Source organism: Leptidea sinapis, chromosome 13, assembly GCF_905404315.1.
Source record: "Leptidea sinapis chromosome 13, ilLepSina1.1, whole genome shotgun sequence".
NCBI lineage: Eukaryota > Metazoa > Arthropoda > Insecta > Lepidoptera > Pieridae > Leptidea > Leptidea sinapis.
The window spans coordinates 11,765,141-11,784,684 of record NC_066277.1 but is presented as its reverse complement, the minus strand read 5'-3'; the positions used below and the strand labels follow the sequence as shown (position 1 = coordinate 11,784,684).

The 19,544-nt window shown below is 38.4% G+C and overlaps 1 protein-coding gene across 2 annotated transcripts in view; it reads right to left on the bottom strand.

Moving 5' to 3' along the window:
* Positions 1 to 19,544, bottom strand: part of LOC126967403 (uncharacterized) — a 107,417-nt gene that overhangs the window by 61,845 nt on the left and 26,028 nt on the right. For both annotated transcript variants that reach the window (XM_050811850.1, XM_050811851.1), the window contains exons 2-7: positions 16,311 to 16,560; positions 13,726 to 13,933; positions 8,425 to 8,627; positions 7,351 to 7,490; positions 6,093 to 6,264; positions 1,579 to 1,716 (exon numbers count right to left, since the gene is read on the bottom strand). In XM_050811850.1, the coding sequence (XP_050667807.1) occupies positions 1,579 to 1,716; positions 6,093 to 6,264; positions 7,351 to 7,490; positions 8,425 to 8,627; positions 13,726 to 13,933; positions 16,311 to 16,550 (1,101 nt within the window). In that variant the 5' untranslated portion in view covers positions 16,551 to 16,560. The remainder of the gene's footprint in view (positions 1 to 1,578; positions 1,717 to 6,092; positions 6,265 to 7,350; positions 7,491 to 8,424; positions 8,628 to 13,725; positions 13,934 to 16,310; positions 16,561 to 19,544) is intronic.

Genomic DNA, 19,544 nt, shown 5'->3' with positions numbered 1-19,544 from the left:
GAAAATATATGTATATTATATAGTAGGACTATATAATATACATGTATTACCTTAGATTTAGTTGTCTGTGGCACCAAAACACCTGTGTTTAGTAACCAAACCACACAAACGTTTAACAATTCTTTTGAATTTCGTAACACATTTGTTTTGTACATTTATAAAATACTTACTAACTCTATTTAACACAATGCACGATAGAAGCAGCAATAGAAGTACCTATTACTTAAAAATTTGGGTTTCTCAAAAATTCTGTGTGACTCTGCATGTAATAGACAGGGTGTGTTACCATCAGGTACGAGACAATATTCTTCGTCTCGTCACTTCCTGTCATAAACAAAAACCATCCCGAAAAAATGATTCCATGTCATTATCAAAGTTACTCAATATAAATCAACAATTTATTTTTATCTAGAATTTCTATTGCAATGCGACTGAACCACTCGGAACATGTGTAAATTGTTCAGAACAATCATAATATTTTAAAAAGTATATTAATATATATAATGAACTGTGAAAATTCTTCTTCTGTTATTGTCTAATATTGCCCTATTTCGCAGTAACTTGAATATAGGATGCGCGAACCCACGATAGGATACCGTATAGACATACGATATAACACTGAAACACATCGTACTTGCTGAAAATTTTATGGCTCAATTGCAGGTTATCTAAACTATGCAACCTAAAACCATGTTTTGATTGTCTTTTATTTATCACAAATAATTGACAAGATGTCAATTTTACAAAAATAATATACTGTAAAAAGCCTTTCAGCAAGTTTTTCAGATTTTGCAGTCAAATAATTTGAGCACCAATAAAGACAATGTTATATCTAAGCTTTTCTATGGAAAACGAGGGCCAAAATAGCGTACGGTTCATCTGATGTTAAGTGATCACCGTCCCACACGTTCTCCTACCACCCCAGAGGAATCACAGGAGCGATGCCGGTTTTTTTTGTAAAGTTTACGTGCGTTTTGTTTACTAAAACAGTGTATGAGGCTATTACATATTAAACCCGTGAGCATTCACGCTAAAAAACTCGAGTCTGTACTTGATCTCTTCACACTTGTGTGAGGAATGATGAAAAAAATGTTTGAACCTCTTGTATCAAGGTGCTCCATGCTGGGCATTAAAATGCTCATCAGGTCATCCCTGATGGGAATTATCTATTAAATGTGGCGTAGATTTTCTTTCTGTTTTGCTTTAATGTATTTAATACAGTTTTCATTATCTGGCGAACAATTTCGTGAGAGAAAGGTACGGGGTTGTCAGGTGGGCTTCATGGCGTTTTCAAGGTGAGCCACTACAGCGGCAATTTCATCATGCACTCGCGAAGGACCTCTTCAAGATTTCCACATTTTTACTGCATATTTATGAGAGCATTCGTCATCGGATTCATATAAAACTACATTAAATCAGTTGCTACTCTAAAAAGAATACAATTTCAACTTGATTGGAGGAGGAATCAGTCTATGGGTACCTGGTTCCAAGGTAAAGGATTTGTATGTATTTAAATAAAGAATTGCCTTTTTGTGTTTTTTGTTTTCTGTATGTTGGTAGTTTGGGTGCAGCACTGACCTGGTAGGCGTTCCACTGGTGCAGGAGGTGGTGGTGGCAGGCCGCGCACGCTCGCACCGTGCCCTGCGCGTCCTTGGGCCGCGAGCGAGGCGGCCGCGGATGTTGCTCGCCGAAGATGGGGAAGTACGGCTGTTTGGTCTGCAATCAATACCACACATTACATACTAATGTACCTTTGTTGAAGGCATTCATGGCGTATTATTGGATGTAAGCACATTATAGCAAACGTGGACCCGAACAATTGTAAATCTACGTCCAATTGAAATTTAGGAGCACACTATCCTTTCATTTACCGCAATTCGATTGCAATTTTTCTTTCTTTACAAGAGAAGGCACGAAAGTAAGCCTCTTAGAATAAGAACTAATACTTTACCAGTGGGAGGCTCCGTTGCATGGGATGCTGGCTAGACTATGGGTACCACAACGGCGCCTATTTCTGCCGTGAAGCAGTAATATGTAAGCAGTTGTGTTTCCGTCTGAAGAGTGCCGGAGCTAGTAAAATAACTGGGCAAATGAGACTTAACATCTTATGTCTCAAGCTGACGAGCGCAATTGTAGGGCCGCTCAGAATTTTTGGGTTTTTCAAGAAACCTGAGTGGCCCTGCATTGTAATGGGCAAGGCATATCAATGACCATCAGCTGAATGTTCTGCTCGTCTCGTCCCTTATATGTTCATAAAAAACATACTATTTCTCCATTTTCATACACATACATCTAACTATTAATTTAAGAAGCAATGTATTTGCACATATTGTTCTCTAATCTCGACAGACCGCCAATCGTCAATTTCGCGGGACGAATTATTATTTTTTTTACATTCTTAGCTAAACGTCGAACCCATTTAAAAAGAAAAAATTTCAAAACTATAAATATTAAATTATAACATGCATATTTTAATCATTTACTTTAGTGTTTATAAATACATTTAAACAATACTATGCAGCGCTGTCATGATTGTTGATCAGCACGTCGGTGAGAAGCTACTATTTAGAAAAAAATTGCAAAGGAATGAGAAAAATATAAGTTCTTCTTTTTATCTATCTGTAGGACGATATTTATTGTTGGACGTTCGTCCTTTGATACATAAATATTAAAATTGTTACAAAGAGTGGGGGCGAGTGAGGACGCGGGCAGAACTAGTAGTTTTGGTCGGAATTATCTGATAGAACCTGCGACCTCTCGCCCCCGACCTGCCCCCGGGTTATCTGCCTGATAGCCACCGTCAGGCTATGAGATTGCACACGCAGCTGGGAACTGCGGGAGTACTTGGCCATTTTAATTATTTCAAGACGAAATATTGAAGCACAATTATTAGGCATTAAATGATGGGATCCGCTAGCGTTTTATAATAGGTCAAGGTAATGGAAAGATTTAATAAATTTGAAGAAAATAATATTTTCTATCATTTAAAATAGTAGAAGTTTGATAACGAAACAAATTAAAATTATTTTCAATATATTGATATTAAGTTTAATGGAGAGAAAAACAGAATTTTTAATTTGAATTTGTACAAAAATGATGGACTCTATGATCAGCTATTTTTAAGATAATTTTATGCTGTTAAACATACTTAGAGAGTGAAACCACAACTTTGGTCTTATTTGAGTTACACAAGCATGAAGCATCAAAATAAGCCAATTTTTACAGTGGAGAATAGAACTGAACGGCGCCTATCCGTTGTGGTACCCATAATCTTGCATCCTGTGCAAACGAGCCTCCCACAGGTAATCTGCCTGGTAACCTCCCACAAGTATAAAATTCTCGTGTCACTGTATTTGTTCGAGGTAAACTCTGAAACTATTTAGATAAGCGGTTTTAATAATAATTTGTACACTCAGTGCAGTTTGATGCAACTTGAGAGATAGGGTAGTTTTATTTTGATTTATGACCCCTTAATTATGTTTGTCAATTCTTTTTTTCAAAACAATTCTATAAGATAAATGTTTGATGCACTGTTTGACAATTCTGCTTTGTGAAGAAGCCAAACGTTTCCATAATCGCAAGATTGTTTTAACAAATAATAAAGTAAAAACTACGTGTGCAGAAAAAACAGGTAAAGATAAAATAAATAAAGAATCTATCTGTGTCAACGAAAGTAGAGTAAAGTTAGTAGATATCGCTCATATTTGTGCTTCATCAAGATAAATTTTAATATATTTATTTACATTTTTTTAACCGACTCCAAAAAGGAGGAGGTTCTCAATTGAATTGGTATTTTTTTATGAATGTACACCGATATTTTATGAATATTTTTGTGTACTGCTTTTTTATGAGTTTTCATATGAATGATTACATATTATTATTATTATTATTATACTAGCTGACCCGACAGACGTTGTTCTGTATATAATAAACAAAATAAGGTTTTTATCTGAATTTGTCAATAATATATCATTACATTAACAATTACTTTGTAAAACATGCACCCTGCTGTCGTAATGAAATTGTTTCACAGCAGAACTGTCAAACCGTGCGTCAATAAATTCTCTCATAGAAATTATGTATGGACACATCAAAGGAAAAACAAATTTGTTGTTTTCACATAATTTAGCAGCATTTTCCTATTTATTCACCTTTTAAACCTTTCCTTCTCTGGACTTCCACAAATAATTCAAGACCAAAATTAGCCAAATCGGTCCAGCCGTTCTCAAGTTTTAGCGAGACTAACGAACAGCAATTAATTTTTATATATATAGATTATTATTATTATATTATTAATAAAATACTATTATTGTATGTGCTACCTATTGATAGGTTTGAAGCCGGTGCCAAGCCAAATGTAATAGCAGGTACCTACACTCGCCACGCGTGCCTTTGAGCGGGATAGCTTCGTCTAGAACCAAAAAACCCAAGCGGGCAGGCACCGACTTAAATCCTATCAATTGGTAGCACATACAAATAATAGTATTTTATTAGTTTTAAAGGTATAAGATTTTCAAAAGAGGTGTATTAAATTAAATCATTATTTATACTATTCAGTCTTTGAAGTCAGATTTGTACACGAAGTTTTTTTTAAATTTATATAAAGATTTGTAAAAAACGGAAACCAAATATTATACCATTGGATATGCAAGTATAGGTTAGGAATAATAATAATATATTTTTAATTAATATATTGTTAAAACTATTGCATAATTCGAGAGATTCTCTAGAACTACATTTATGTTAATATAATTACAGCAGGAAAGTATTTGGAAAATAGAAATGGCTAATAGAACTTGTGAGAATTTCCAGCACTTGTGATAAATCAAATAGGCCATAAAATAATAATGTACCTATAAAACTGACAAATAGGGGTGAATAATGAATATACTAACAAGGAATTTCAAAATTATTTTAAGAAGCATAGAAGCTTTGGAGTCTTCACCAAACTAGTGTTTTGTAGTGATTAAATAATAATAATTTATTTATCGCTTTGTGAAAGAGTATAATAATATATGTTTGAAATTAAACTTCTGTATGAAATCAAGACTATGCTATGCAATCGCATTATGTTGACATCTGGCATTCTACAATCACTCGTTTATGTTAGGAGCTTCCTGCCTCGCACATCTGTTATGTGAAATCAATTTAACAACTGCAGACTTAGGGGCAACGCATCTCTTGACCACTGGTTTTGTGGGTGCTCATGGGCGGTTGACCTACCACTTGACATGAGCATCTTGCCAATCTGCAGTCGCTCTGGTAATACATAAATAATGATTATTATTCGCTCAGTTGGCTTTTGTATAATAGAACTAGTGAGTCTGTCCTTACTAACTTGCACATCAGATTGGCTAATTGTTAGAATACATAAACCATGTATATGTACACACTATATGCAATCCTCATCCTAACTGTAAAGCCAAGCACTCGCAAAAGTAAGGGCCTGTTTTCACAGTGCAGCGTATATAGTTTTGAAGTTTTTTTTTTGTTGTTTAAAAAATTTGCTCCCTCGTTAATTACAGTCTTTTTTACTTTTACTGTTTTTTTTTTTCAAGGAAGAAGAGGACGAACGAGCATACAAACGGGCCTCATATACCTACACCAGAGGAATCACAAAAGCGTTGCCAACCTTATAAAAGCGTCTAACGTAAGAATATATAGAACATGTGAATTTGAAAACCAAAACCAAAATTTGGCGCTTTTATACAAAGTTAAAGAAGATATTGTTGTTATTGTAAGACAGTGTGCACACGGCTTTATCTAAGTAGCTGGAAGTCGTGACACACCGCTTATCAAGCGGTGTTTGTTAACAAGTAATCGCCTAACTAGACTAAGTCACAGATCTGGCGTGATGTAGCAAGCTGCAGAGAGAACAACCTTGTGCGACTTTCATTTACGAATTATATGAATACTTATTATTAAAAAGATACACCTCTTAAGGGCCATGACAGGTCATGCTCCTGTGATTCATCTGATGTTCAAGACATAATGCGTGGCGGTGATCACCTACCGTAAAGCACAGGTTTGTTCTTATGAGGTCGTAAGAGGCTCCTCTATCTTCAGTAACACGGCGTGTCGGTTGTACTCACACACTTGTCCTTGGGCTCCTTGGTGTGCAGGTTAGCGAGCGTGCCGCGGCGGTACTCGTCGCCGCACACGTAGCACACCTCCGTCATGCAGTTCTTGTCCGGCATGGATAGGTCCAGGATGTCGCGGTCCGAGCTGGAGTTGGAGTTGCCCGAGTACACCGACACCGTCGACCTGCAACACAACAGTGACCATGTGAAATGACTGAACATCAGTGACCATGTGAAATGACTGAACACCACAACGGCGCCTATTTCAGCCGTGAAGCAGTAATGTGGAAGCATTACTGTGTTTCAGTCTGAAGAGTCCCGTTAAACTAGTGAAATAGTGAGTTTGTTGCATCACTTTACATATTATATTGTAATTGAAATGATTTGTGAAACAATAAAAATGTAAATATTGATTTAAAAGAGTAGCAATGAGTGTCTTGCTACTTCTCATTCGCTCAACTCTTTACGAAGTAGCGGTAGATTCAATAAGAAAAAAAAAAATTTGACATTCATAAGTGTAATTTCCGTGACCTACATGAATAAAGTGAATTTGATTTGAATACTGGTCAAATGAGTTATATCTTATGTCTCAAGGCGACGAGCGCAGATTTTTAGATCGCTCTGATTTTTAGATTTAAATCTAGTGAAAAAAATGCAGTGCCGCTGCACTGCATTTTTTTTTTATGGAATAGGAGGACAAACGAGCGTACGGGTCACCTGGTGTTAAGTGATCACCGCCGCCCACATTCTCTTGCAACACCCGAGGAAATCACAAGAGCGTTGTAATGGGCAGGGCATATCAATTACCATCAGCTGAACGTCCTGCTCGTCTCATGTCTTATTTTCAATAAAAAAAACATGAAGTTTATCGCCAATATAACTACACCGGCACAAACACCCTACAAGAAAAACACACATTTCAATGTCTTTACTGTGTGGCAATACCTACTCTAGAACTAGTGAATAAGGGCTGGAAGGAAGCAGCAATTCAGCGTTCTTTTTGGAGAGACTTTAGAGAGTGATAGGTAGTTAGATCAAAGAATATAATATATTAAACTTTGAAGATGAACTTGATGTGAAGTAAAAAAGAAGAAGAAGTACGAGCGAGCCATCATTTAGATAACTATCATCGTAGGACTCATTGAAGAGCAGTAATAAGGAGCAATATAAAGGATATAAGTTATTCTTCATATCGATGATGCCCGAGTCCGTCCCTCACTCCGCCATTTTTAATATTTTCCGTTTTTTCTATATAGTTGTTACCACTCACCTCACAGCATCCAGATAGCCAGCCGGTTCCGAGATGACGGAGTGCTGTGACCCCACCGAGATGACTGAAGGCTCCCGCGCTCGAAGGTCCAGCACACCCTCTACGCCTTCTGCCGCGCCGCCACCTGCTGCGAACCTCGCCTGGAACAGATCACGCCACCACATATAGTAATTCAGAGAAATGGTTTCTTCGCATATAGCCTAAATATTATAGTATGTATAAGTGTTTTTGATAAAAAAAAGTTTGGCTGGTTTTGATGTAAATAAAAAAGTTACATAGAAAAAAAGTAAATAAGTTAAATGTTTATTTCCAGCTATTTTTCATTCATTTTTCTTTTAAATCAGTGAATCTAATAAAGATATTCGATATATTAAAAAAATATTACAAAGTTAATATTAATTTTTGTCAGGGAATTATGATGTTAGAGATGCATCTCCCTATGGTCGCCCTGTTACAGCTAAAGTAAAGGACGCAATTGTTCAAAAATTTTCAACTCCAGAAACTTTGGATAAGAGGTAGAAGTTGACGAACAGTCTTTTGATTTTATGTCAATAATGTATGTATGTACGCTAATTATAATACAGTTGGCAATATGTTCTTCGTTATATTCGGGTTCAGTATGTCATATTACAATTACGGATCCGTGCTTCAAAGTATTATTGCAATAAATTTATCGCTTTAAATTATAACAGCCTTTCCATTCTTAGAAAGATATTTTCACAGTTATGATAATTTTAGATATTTGCTATCGTAAATAGTGGTAGAAGAATGTGAATGAAGTCTTCCTAACACAAACTTGACAGGGAATGTCATCATCATCATTATCATCAGCCGAAAGACGTCCACTGCTGGACAAAGGCCTCCCCCAAAGGGGCTACCGACACTGCGTCTACCCGTACGTGAACGCCATTCGAGAACTTTTCTGCCCCACAGGAAATGTACAGCGATACCACATCCAAATGCTATATCTAGGGAAGATATAAAACTGCGAATTCTACAATTCGGATGCAGGTAATAAGGGAAAAATTATCCGAAAATTCCAAACCTAAAGATTGAGTTGTGTGTGCCACTTACATTGTTGAACTTGGCAGTATGGTTATCCTTAGGTGAGGCGGCGGAGGTGAGCGCGGCGGAAGCGGCGGTGGTGGTGACGGGTCGCGGCGCGGGCGGGGTGGGCGCGGGAGTAGGCGCAGGAGGCGCGTCTTCCCGAGCGGGGCCCTCGGCGCCCAGCCCTAGCACCTGCGCCGCGTACTCGCCCTGGAACGACATGTCCGCACCTGCAACACCGGGCTCGCACGTTATGACGGTCATAATATTATACATAGATAATACAACATTCAACAATAGTAATTTATGTAACAGTTGTATAATGAGGGTCAAAGGAGACGAGTGGCGTGGCGTTGTGAAAAATAAATGCAAATAGGTATACATTCACCATTAAGAAAATAATATAATAATATCCGGACGACCGGGCCTTGCTCGGATTTTAAGAATGTACAAAATTCTTATAAAAACAACACTAATAGGACACCTGGATTCGATTTCGGATCACCCATCTGAGCTACTATAGTATTATATATAGTGGAGAAATTCACCTTTGTATTCTAATGTTACGGTAGCTGTTTCTTATTAAAAACACGGATATTACTACATTTATTTAAATTGAAGCCTAGCTAGATCGATTTATAGCCCTCGAAATCCCCTGTATTTTCTGAGAAGATTCTAATAATATATATACAAGTATTGCTCGTTTAAACATATAAAATATAATATTGACACACTTACACAATTAATTATCTTGACCCAAACTAAGAATAGCCTATACTATGGGTGCAAGACAACGATATATTTCGGACTTCAAAACAAACATCCATATTCATCATATTAATGATTGCACCTACCGGGATTCGAACCCGGGACCTCTACCTCAGTAGGCAAGGTCACTAACCAATGGGCTATAGGGGTCGTCAATTAATACGTTGATTCTTGAAAAACACAAAATTCTTAGCGGCAAAGCACAGGGGCTCGTCACGTTGAGACATAAGTTATTTATTGTAAACGCTCATTAGACTAAAGTTTGTAGAAAAAATTCGAATAGTGAGCTATAAATGTAACACGCTAACGACTAGCGAGACACGGACAAACAAACACGTCATTCACACTGTGTGACATGTAATAGATGTAGGAATGTAGGCAGTAAACATTGCGACGCGGCCGGAGTCAAACAGAAAACTTCATTATTTGGACGGAAGTTTATGTTCGCAAATGTACCTACATGCATTCAACCAAGACAGTTACGGAAGGGTTTATATTTCGACAAATTTCTCTAACAACTTAAACACGTCCATTCTGTCGTCTGACGTCACGTCTAGATAATTTAACACATAATAATAAAAAAACAAAGTATAGGTACAATTTTAAAATTACCATAAATTGAAAACAAAAATATAACCGTCTGAAGACGTTTTTTTTTAAATTGCTTAAACTTAGAGCAAATATGTCAGTGATAACGAAATCTTCGCCAATTCTTATAATATACTATACATTAAATTATATCACTAAGTAAATAAAATGTTTCATAAATACGACGAGAGTGTTGACGCGAAAAAAGCCGCGGGCAAAGATTTAATTTGGAAATGATGTTTGTCGCTGTTTTATGAAATAAAAACTTCCTATGAGACGGAAAACATAAGAACGCAAGTCTGTTTGTGATCTCAATATTAATGGTAATTAATATGCATTTAGTAAACAGCAGTTTACCAAATGCATATTTAATTAACGCCATGCGACAGTCGAAAGCCAATTTCTTAAATTTGTGTCTGATTCTGTTAAAATCCGACCTACATTATTGGAACTATTTTGACGGGTCTTTTGCTGGCAGATATATATATACAATATAAGCAGATATATACAATATAAGCTATATAGCTTATATTGTAAGTTACTTAGGCTGTTTTTTCTTTATAGTTTTGTTGAAGTTTTCACTTATTTTACAACCTGCAACCTCGGTTAAGCCACGCCCACATCATATCTCCAATATATTTTGAAAGAAGTTCATTAATAATTATAAAAACATCTGTGTGAACGTATAAATTAGTAATTTCTTACTTATAATTAAATATACTCCGAGGCCGAACCGAGCGAATACACAAATTTAAACTATGTAGGTACCTACCTATATAGAAAATGGAAATTTGATTCAGCAAAACAAAATAGAATGCGGTGCTGCGATCTGTTAATTGAATATTTCATGTCTCGCTCGATAGCGGAACAGAAAATTGAGAAAACAAAACCAGGAAATTGAAAATAATTTATATAACCGACATTGTATTGCGGAGCTAGCCGCGTGTCGACTCCCTTTCCACCAGGGAGTGTGGGGACACGAGAGGGGACCGGACCATCGAAATATTGTAATGCGTTCGAAAGAATTCGCATTGAGATATCGACGATCGGTTGGTCGGTGCCGAGATAGGGGTTTGGGTCCGCACGGGATCTATTTTGGAAGCCTCCTGTATCACAAGCGGGGCTTACGGGCGGTAGTTTGATAACAGCGCGGGCGGCGGCAAGACCGGGGGGCGAGTATTCAGTTTCGAGCGCTCGACTATTTCACTAGAAAACGGTCAAACTAGATGACATGATATTTGAACGATTGTAAATTTGAAGACGGCTGATATTTAGGAAGCACTTCCATTATATTCACATAATTCTATTATTTTCATAAAAGTTTATTATGTTACATCTCAAAGTTGATCCTACATTATGGCTCACCAATCTTTATATGTATCTTGTCTTCCTAAACGGCTAGACCGATTTGAATGAATTTTTCTGTGTGTGCTCAAATGGATTCGAGGATGGTTTAGATACAATTGAACTACTAGAAACGGCTGGACCGATTTTGATGATTTTTTTGACTCTCAATACAGTCCATATATAATTCTCCTGAGTGTGTTAGTGATCCCTCCTAACGTCTAGACCGATTTTTCAAATTTAACACGCCGTGTGTACAGGACAACGTCTGTCAAACGTAACGTAAATAGGAAGACAATGTTATAAGTACAGTATTAGGTAAGATACTGGAAAGGTTGATACATCCAAGTGTAAATGAAAATATTAAGTTGAATGACGCACAGTTTGGTTTCCGTCTAGGGCTTTCGACAGATTCTGCGATTTTTAGTTTAAAGGCAACCGTAAACCACTACGTCAGCAGAGGTACGTACCGACGTACCTAAACAGGCGTAGACCGCTACGCCTGTTTTCTGGACTTAAGTCGTGCTTTTGACCTTGTAAATTATAATTTACTTTGGGAGAAACTGGACGCCACTAATGTGCCCAAAAAAACGGTGAATCTGTTGAGGTATTGGTACGGAAACCAAACTAACAATGTAAGATGAGGCGACGCGACATCTAGTGAGTACATGCTAGAATGCGGTGTCCGTCAGGGTGGATTGACCTCTCCGGACCTCTTTAGCCTGTACATGAACGACCTGATTGCGGAGCTGAGGAGCACCAAGGTCGGTTGTCACATAGGGTCCACATGCATGAATAATTTCAGCTATGCAGATGACATGGTGCTTCTCAGCCCCTCAATCAGGGGGCTTCGTAAGCTTGTAGCAACATGTGAGCGTTACGCCACAGAACATGGCCTTAAGTATAATGTTAAGAAAACAGTTACGATGGTGTTCCGTTCGGGCAGTGGTCCGGAGACGATTCCAGCGGTATTTCTCGATGGAGATGTAGTAGAAAGGGTTAATCGGTTCAGATACCTCGGACATATAGTAACGGAGGATCTCGTTGACGATGAAGATATAGAGAGGGAACGTCGTGCTCTGGCTGTTAGATGCAACATGCTCGCACGTCGCTTCGCAAAGTGCGGTGACGAAGTAAAGGTGACATTGTTTAGAGCATATTGTTTATGTTTCTATACATGTCAACTTTGGGTCAAGTTCACCAGGCGTGCTATCAACAATATCAGGGTGCAATACAATGACGCGTATCGTATCCTGATGAAGTTGCCACGGTACTGCATCGCGTCGGACATGTTCGCTAAGGCCGGAGTACCAGACTTCTTCGCGATCATAAGATCACGAACAGCATCTTTTTGGAGTCGTCTCCGTACTTCTAGTAACGAGATTCTCAGTACATTGGCGGAGGATTTGAACTGTTCCATTTTCAGGCACTGGCACTCAGTGCACCGGGAGGCGAACAAAAAATAGCCTTGATACGACAGGTACCAAACAGGTACGACCAATTTGCATTTAGAGTGACGACAAAATTTTAATTATGATAAGCTTATTACCATCGGCAATTTTTAAGTATTAATTTTTATTTTTATTTAATTTTTTAAGTAACATACGTTGTATTGGGTATATACCTTTTAATAAAGACTATTATTATTATTATTATTATAAGTGCTAATTCCTTGCGGGACATCGCTGCTACGTACGCTTGCAAGTTGCTACGCTTCTCGTCTCACGTATCTCATAGTGAAGAATTATCAGTTTTGTTAGACATGATTTACTGATTAAATGTAATATTTTGATTGGTATAGTTATGTTGTGGAAAAGGGTCTGCGTCTAGATTTACTCAAACACATAATATTTGCGTGTTGTTTCACGTCCACTGTTCTCAAGACTACTGAAACACTACTTATGTACTCGGTGGTCCGACGATCTCTACAAAATATTATGTTTGTATTGGCTTGTTCGTGATACTGTGAAATTTACCTTGGTTGCAATTTGTGAAATATACTTATTTAAATCGTTGTAAGAACCAGGATTAGTTAAGATTGTGCACATTGATATTGTTGCTTTAAACTTTGCACGCGCCGGCCGTATCTGGATTCAAGTGACTATGTAGGAGCTTTGTTGAGTTTCACTTGCGTTGTGCTTTCGGATGACTCAAGTGTGTAGTAACTATAAAGTTCGCGGTGAACCTTGAGGGCTATATTTCACTGTGACACCACGATGGCGCAACGAGTCACGCCGTCCGTAAGCTACCAGACACCAGCGTTATGCCACGTCTGAGCTGGTCGACGATACGGACACCAGGTGTGTAACTGTCTATATTTTACTAGTGGGATGCCGGCTAGATTATGGGTACCACAACAGCGCCTATACCTGCCGTGATGCAGTAATGTGCAAACATTACTGCGTTTCGGTCTGAAGGACGCCGTAGCTAGTGAAATTACTGGGCAAATGAGAGTTACCATCTTATGTCTCAAGGTGACGAGCGCAGTTGTAGTGCCGCTTAGAACCATCACCTGATCGTCCGGCTCGTCTCGTCCCTTATTTTCATAATACATTTTGTTGGTAGCAGCGACTGGTTGTGCTACCGTGTTGTCCGTCAGATATTGTTTGTCGAGTGCAGTTTGCTCACCGATGAAGGGCTTGTTGTCGAGGCGCTTCATCCAGTAGAAGCGCTGCGCGTGCGGCTTTCCCTCGCGCTCGTACTGCTCCCATTGCTGGCGCAGAAACGTGTAGCACACGCAGCAAGCGCGCACGCCGCTCCCTTCCGCGCCCTCAGCCTCGCGGTACCCGGCCGGCGGACAGTGCGCGCCCAGGAACGGGAAGTACGGCTCCGAGCTCTGCATCGTAATTTATACACATAAATAATATAATATTAAATAATAATATTGAAATAACCGTATTTTAAAAGAAAACTTACAGCTTACTTAAGAAATTAGTCAATAAATACACAAGAAGAATTAAAGCTAATTACAAGTTTTCACAGATAGAATTTCCATATGAAAAAGAAAAAAACATTCAACTGGGAGAAAGAAAAGTAATAAGCAATACAGGGAAAAAATTACAAAGAATAAAAAAGCTATACAATGAACGGTGGCAAAACAACGTTTGCCGGATTAGCTAGTATATTAATATATTTTTTTCAATGATATGGCTTACTTTTTAACCGACTTCAAGAAAGGAGGAGGTTCTCAATTCGTCGGTATGTTCTTTTTTTTATGTTTGTTATCTCAAAACTTTCGACTGGGTGATCTGATTTTGATAATTCTTATTTTATTTGAAAGCTGGTGCTTCCCGTGTGGTCCCATTGTAATTTGGTCCAAATCTGACACTGGCTTCCATGAGAAAACCATAAAAGTCTTAATTTTGCTATACATACGTATAGCAAAGTGGATGATAAATTTACGAATAACTCAATATCGCGCCAACCGATTTCGATGATTCTTTTTTTATTGGAAAGGATACACTTCAAAGATAGTTCTATGAGAGTTTGGTTAGGTTCTGATTACGGAATCTATGACAAAGTAATGGACACTGTCTGTAATCAAATTGCAAAGCACTTACGTTCATTGCTCTTCAAATTCACTAAAAATCATAAAATAAAAATAATAACAAAAAAACAACCACCTTCAAAAACACTATTCCAAAACAATAGATATAATGTGCACTAAAAAGTATAAAAATAATTGCGTATTTTTATAAAATCTAATTAATTAATCTAATTCTAGTAACGATTATTGTAATTTTCGGAGTCAGTGTCATCCAAGATAATCTTGTTACTACATACATAGTTATAGATGAGATGTGCTTGAGTCATGAGGAGCCGACAGGCGAGTGCGGGTCGCGGCGGAAGGACACCGATTCCAAAAATAACAATAATCGTAACTAGAATTAGATTGTATAAAAATACGCAATTATTTTTATACTTTTATTGCACATTATATCTATTGTTTTGGAATAGTGTTTTTGAAGGCGTTTATTTGCCGTTACTGCAATTAACTTTTATTGTAAACTTTACGTTGTCGCTTTAATCATCAACTATCTTTGTTCTCAGTGAGACGTTCCAAGGGAATAATTGTAATTATCTTAGTTCGTTATAATTTGAATATGCATTTAATCTTTTGTATCTGTTATTGTCTTCAATGAAGTAGGTACTTTAATATACAAACTAGATAACCCAGCCTAAAGCTAGTTCAAACTCAAATAATGACCCTCTGTCAGAGTGGATATCAAACACTATCCCTGGAAACAGAAGTCATAAATTTTTGTGATAATTGCAAAGTAGCGCCAGCGATATAAATGTGGGGAAAAAACATTTCGTTCTTTTCAGGTACTCCGTCATGGCGTTTTCAGTTTAGCCCTAACGCTATTAACAAATCAAGAACATTGCCTAGTAAAACTTATGAGGCATATTTTAGGCTATCAACTGTAGTGGTTTATTAAGGCAACGCGTTGTCCGCCACGAAATGACCTATAATTACTGCTATCTGGCAGCCAGTCACTCAGATCACTAGATGTCACTAAAGTCCTATACAAGAACTATGCGTGTAAAGTGACCCATAATGAGCCCGTCTCGGATGAAATAGCGGTACATGCAGGTCATACGACAAGGGTGCCTTCTTTCACCTCTTCTTTTACTTATCGCTCTTGATGGCATTTAAAAAAAGTAAGGCACAACAAACGCCGCGGTAGACAATACGGCATAACTAATACTGTAGATCGCATACGTGGCTGTCCGAAGCAAAGCTGGCGGCATTCTGTCATTGACGAAGCGAAAGACATCGGAAAGACCTGAAGTGAATTCAAGAGATGATAGAGAGAATGTTTAGGGCCGACTGCGATGGCGATGCAGTGTAGATGCGCTCTGCCCCAGCTAGGGACCGGCTCGGGCATCAGATACAGTGTTTTAACTATTTTTCGGCGAACAAACGCATCTATTTTCTGTTTGTATCATAAAAATATCAAATCGAATGGATAAGGACTATTTAAAATGGTAAACTTATTAACATTGTAATTAAAATTCTTGGCGTTTCTCTCGCAACGATTAGATTGTGTTCAGACTTGGAACGTGACACGGACGAGCGCAATGTGACGTCACCGCTTGTTCCCGTCCTCCTGTAACGACTATCGAGGCACGACACCGTTGCATGTGTTGCAATGCGAAGAACCATTTATTGGACAAAAACCAACACAGGTGTTCAGTTAGTAATACAATACCTGTGCGCTCGGCTTCACGCGGACAGTGAAGTAGTCGCTGAAGCCCGTGCCGCCGCACACGAAGCACACGCGCTCGTCTGAGTCGCGCGGGGCCGGCGCAGCCGTGGGGGTGGTCACAGCGGGGACGGCGGCGGCAGGCGACGGAGCCGGCGAGGCGGGTGCGCTGGTGCCGTTGACGAGCGGGCCGGGGCTGGCCGCACCGCCGCCCTTGCTCTTGATGTACGCTTTCGCTTTCTCCATCCTCGCGAAACTGCAACGAGACACATTCGATGTTATTACAGATATATAGTACAATTAGGGGCGAGACGAGCAGTACGTTCAGCTGATTAATTGCCATTGATTCGCCCTGCCCATTACAATGGAGTGCCGCTCAGGATTCTTGCAAAATCCAAAAATTCTGAGCGGCACTACAAATGCGCTCGTGAGAGATGAAAATGAGAAATGAGACGTAAGATGTTAAGTCTCAGTTTTCAAAAATTGCGTTCCGTTCCTTCAATTGTTCCTGTACAATTCAATTTATGTTGCGTATAACGACGTTTTAGTTAAACACAAGCTAAACACTATTCTGTAATAGGTAATGATAAGCTCAATTTTAGACCGTCGTTACTGATATTGTTATATTTTGGTTACTGTCTTACAAAACACGCGTCTAAGTCACATTTACCAGTGGGAGGCTTCTTTGCACAGGATACAGGCTAGATTATGGGCACCACAACGGCGCCCATTTCTGCCGTGAAGCAGTAATGTGTAAGCATAATTGTGTTCGGTCTGAAGGACGCCGTAGCTAGTGAAATTACTGGGCAAATGACACTTAACATCTTATGTCTTAAGTGCAATAATTGTAGTGTCGCTCAGAATTTTTGGGTTTTTTTCAATAATCCTGCATTGTAACGGGCAGAGCGTATCAATTACCATTAGCTAAACGTCCTGAAAAAAAAATGTAAATATTGCCGTAGTAGAGTTCACTACATAAAGCGATTGAATTTGTTGGAAAAGAGAAATCTACGTTTGTATTTCATAATCAGATCGAGGTGTATAGGATAGTCAAGAATACATGTGCTAGGAGGAAATATGCGAAGAGAGGAATAAGCTGTAAGGAAAGTGTATCAGAGTCAAGTGAACTATTGGCAAGGCTAAATGGGAGTATTGTGCTATTTAAATATTATACGACCACCTTAGAGTTTCTTCCTCATTCTTCTCTAAGGAAATCTGCCTTCTGAATGAGCTGTATGAAAAAAATGACATATTTCAAGTGTTATATGATTTACTTATGAAATAAAAATATTTTTTTTCCCACCTCGATCAAAAGCTGTCTTTTAGTCCCTGGTACGAGGGACAAAAGTGGCCGATTTTCTCCCGGCAAAACGACTTTTGTCCCTCGTACCAGGGACTAAAAGCGAGCTTTTCATCCAGGTGGGGAAACAAATCGTATACGCGAGATAAATAGGACATTGCCAATATTCCGCGGGTGAGAATGACCTACTTTTCTCCCTAGGTGCGTAATATACTATTTAGATTTGGTTTGAATATTACTTTTGAATCGATCAATAGCATAACTCAGTGCAGTCCATCGACACTGCAACGACTGGCGCGTTGAATACTGAGGAGGGTATGGGTTGCGGTATCGGTGTCGGTGCATACAGGCTGCCACAACAGCTCATATCAATTAGCAACGTTGCATTCCCAATGGCCCCGTGTGCTGTGCGTACTGCGTGTATGTTTGTGAGGCAGGGTGGGGAAGCGGTGGGGTATCGATCGTCACCAACGGTGTCGTATCACGTCGAACACTGTGTATCTGTTAAATACGTGGCGGCTGCGGCCTGTATACGGCACGACCGGTCCAATGCATATCCAGTGTCCACTTGGTGATATTGCTGATGAATCACAGAGCTTATATCACCTCGCTTTTTAACTCTAGTGTGAATGAGGGCTTAAATGATACGCTTTTTTAAAGATTCTATCTATGCCACAAATAACTGTCTGATATTTCATCTTTGTGGTTTACTTGCATTCATCAAAATAAAAAATTGATGCAATAAACAAAATAGAGATCATAAATTGGAAATAAAACTTATGTATCTCAAGTTATACTTATATTTACAAAAAAGCATTACGGTTTGAGCAGTTTCATAGTGCAAAGGGGCAGAGCAACCATATGATTTTTAATTATGTAGATAATGATTTTTAACTATGACTAACGATCGGCTTAAACATCAGCCCCGTCAGTACAGTGCTTAAACATCACCAGTTGAAATTTCATAAGCCTTCATTGTTATCCGAACCTGTTTTGTTTTACAGAATCAGACAACTTGTGGACATTAATTATGTAATAAAAATGTTCGTCGCAATAACGTCACCCAAATACAACACATATTGTTCGATCTTTTCATTGTATATTATTTGATAAAGTGTCAGTTAATTTCAACAGTGAAGATCGGACAAGCTAAAGTGCCATCTATCGCTGGTGTACCTACGAAGAAGCTGCTGTCCGAACCATTCTGAGTTGCCCTTCGATTCTTGAAAAGACGTTGGTTGCTATAGTGCCGTGCTTCTGGCGGATGCAGATTATGTCGAGGAGCAATTCAGTAGGTGGAATGACCATTGTTCTTTTCACAGTTGTTTTAATTACGCCTACCAAAGTGTACGTCTGTTATTTTCACAGCATCATGACGTACGATATTTTAATGTGGGGTCATGCTGCTGACATTGATATAGTGTTTGCTCTGCAAAAGAGAACTGTTCGTGCTATATATCAGCTTGGTTATAGACAGTCTCTCAAATAATAAATTAAAGAAATAAAAATTATGACTGTTCATTGTCAGTACATTTATGAATATTTAATATAATATGTTCACAAAAATCGTCACATTTTTGCTCTTAATGGTGATTTTCATTATTATAACACTAGAAATAAGGGATTGCTTGTAACTAATTCTGGTAGGCTTCATAAGATACATAATTGCTTTAAGGGTGAATGTATTACACTTTTATAATAAAGTCCCAGCCACTTGTTCAGGCATTATCTATAAATAAATTTTAATGTTTTATTAAAAAATGGCTCTGTCGTAAATTCTACTACTCCACAGCCTAGGACTAGATTATGATTATTTAATAGCAATAGTAATGATAGTACAATAGCGTATAATTTATTAAAAAGAGCACAAAAAAAATTCTGGGAGAGTTTCTTGCGCCTCTTCTCACTCAGAGCGCCATTTGTTTCTGAAGCGGTAGTAG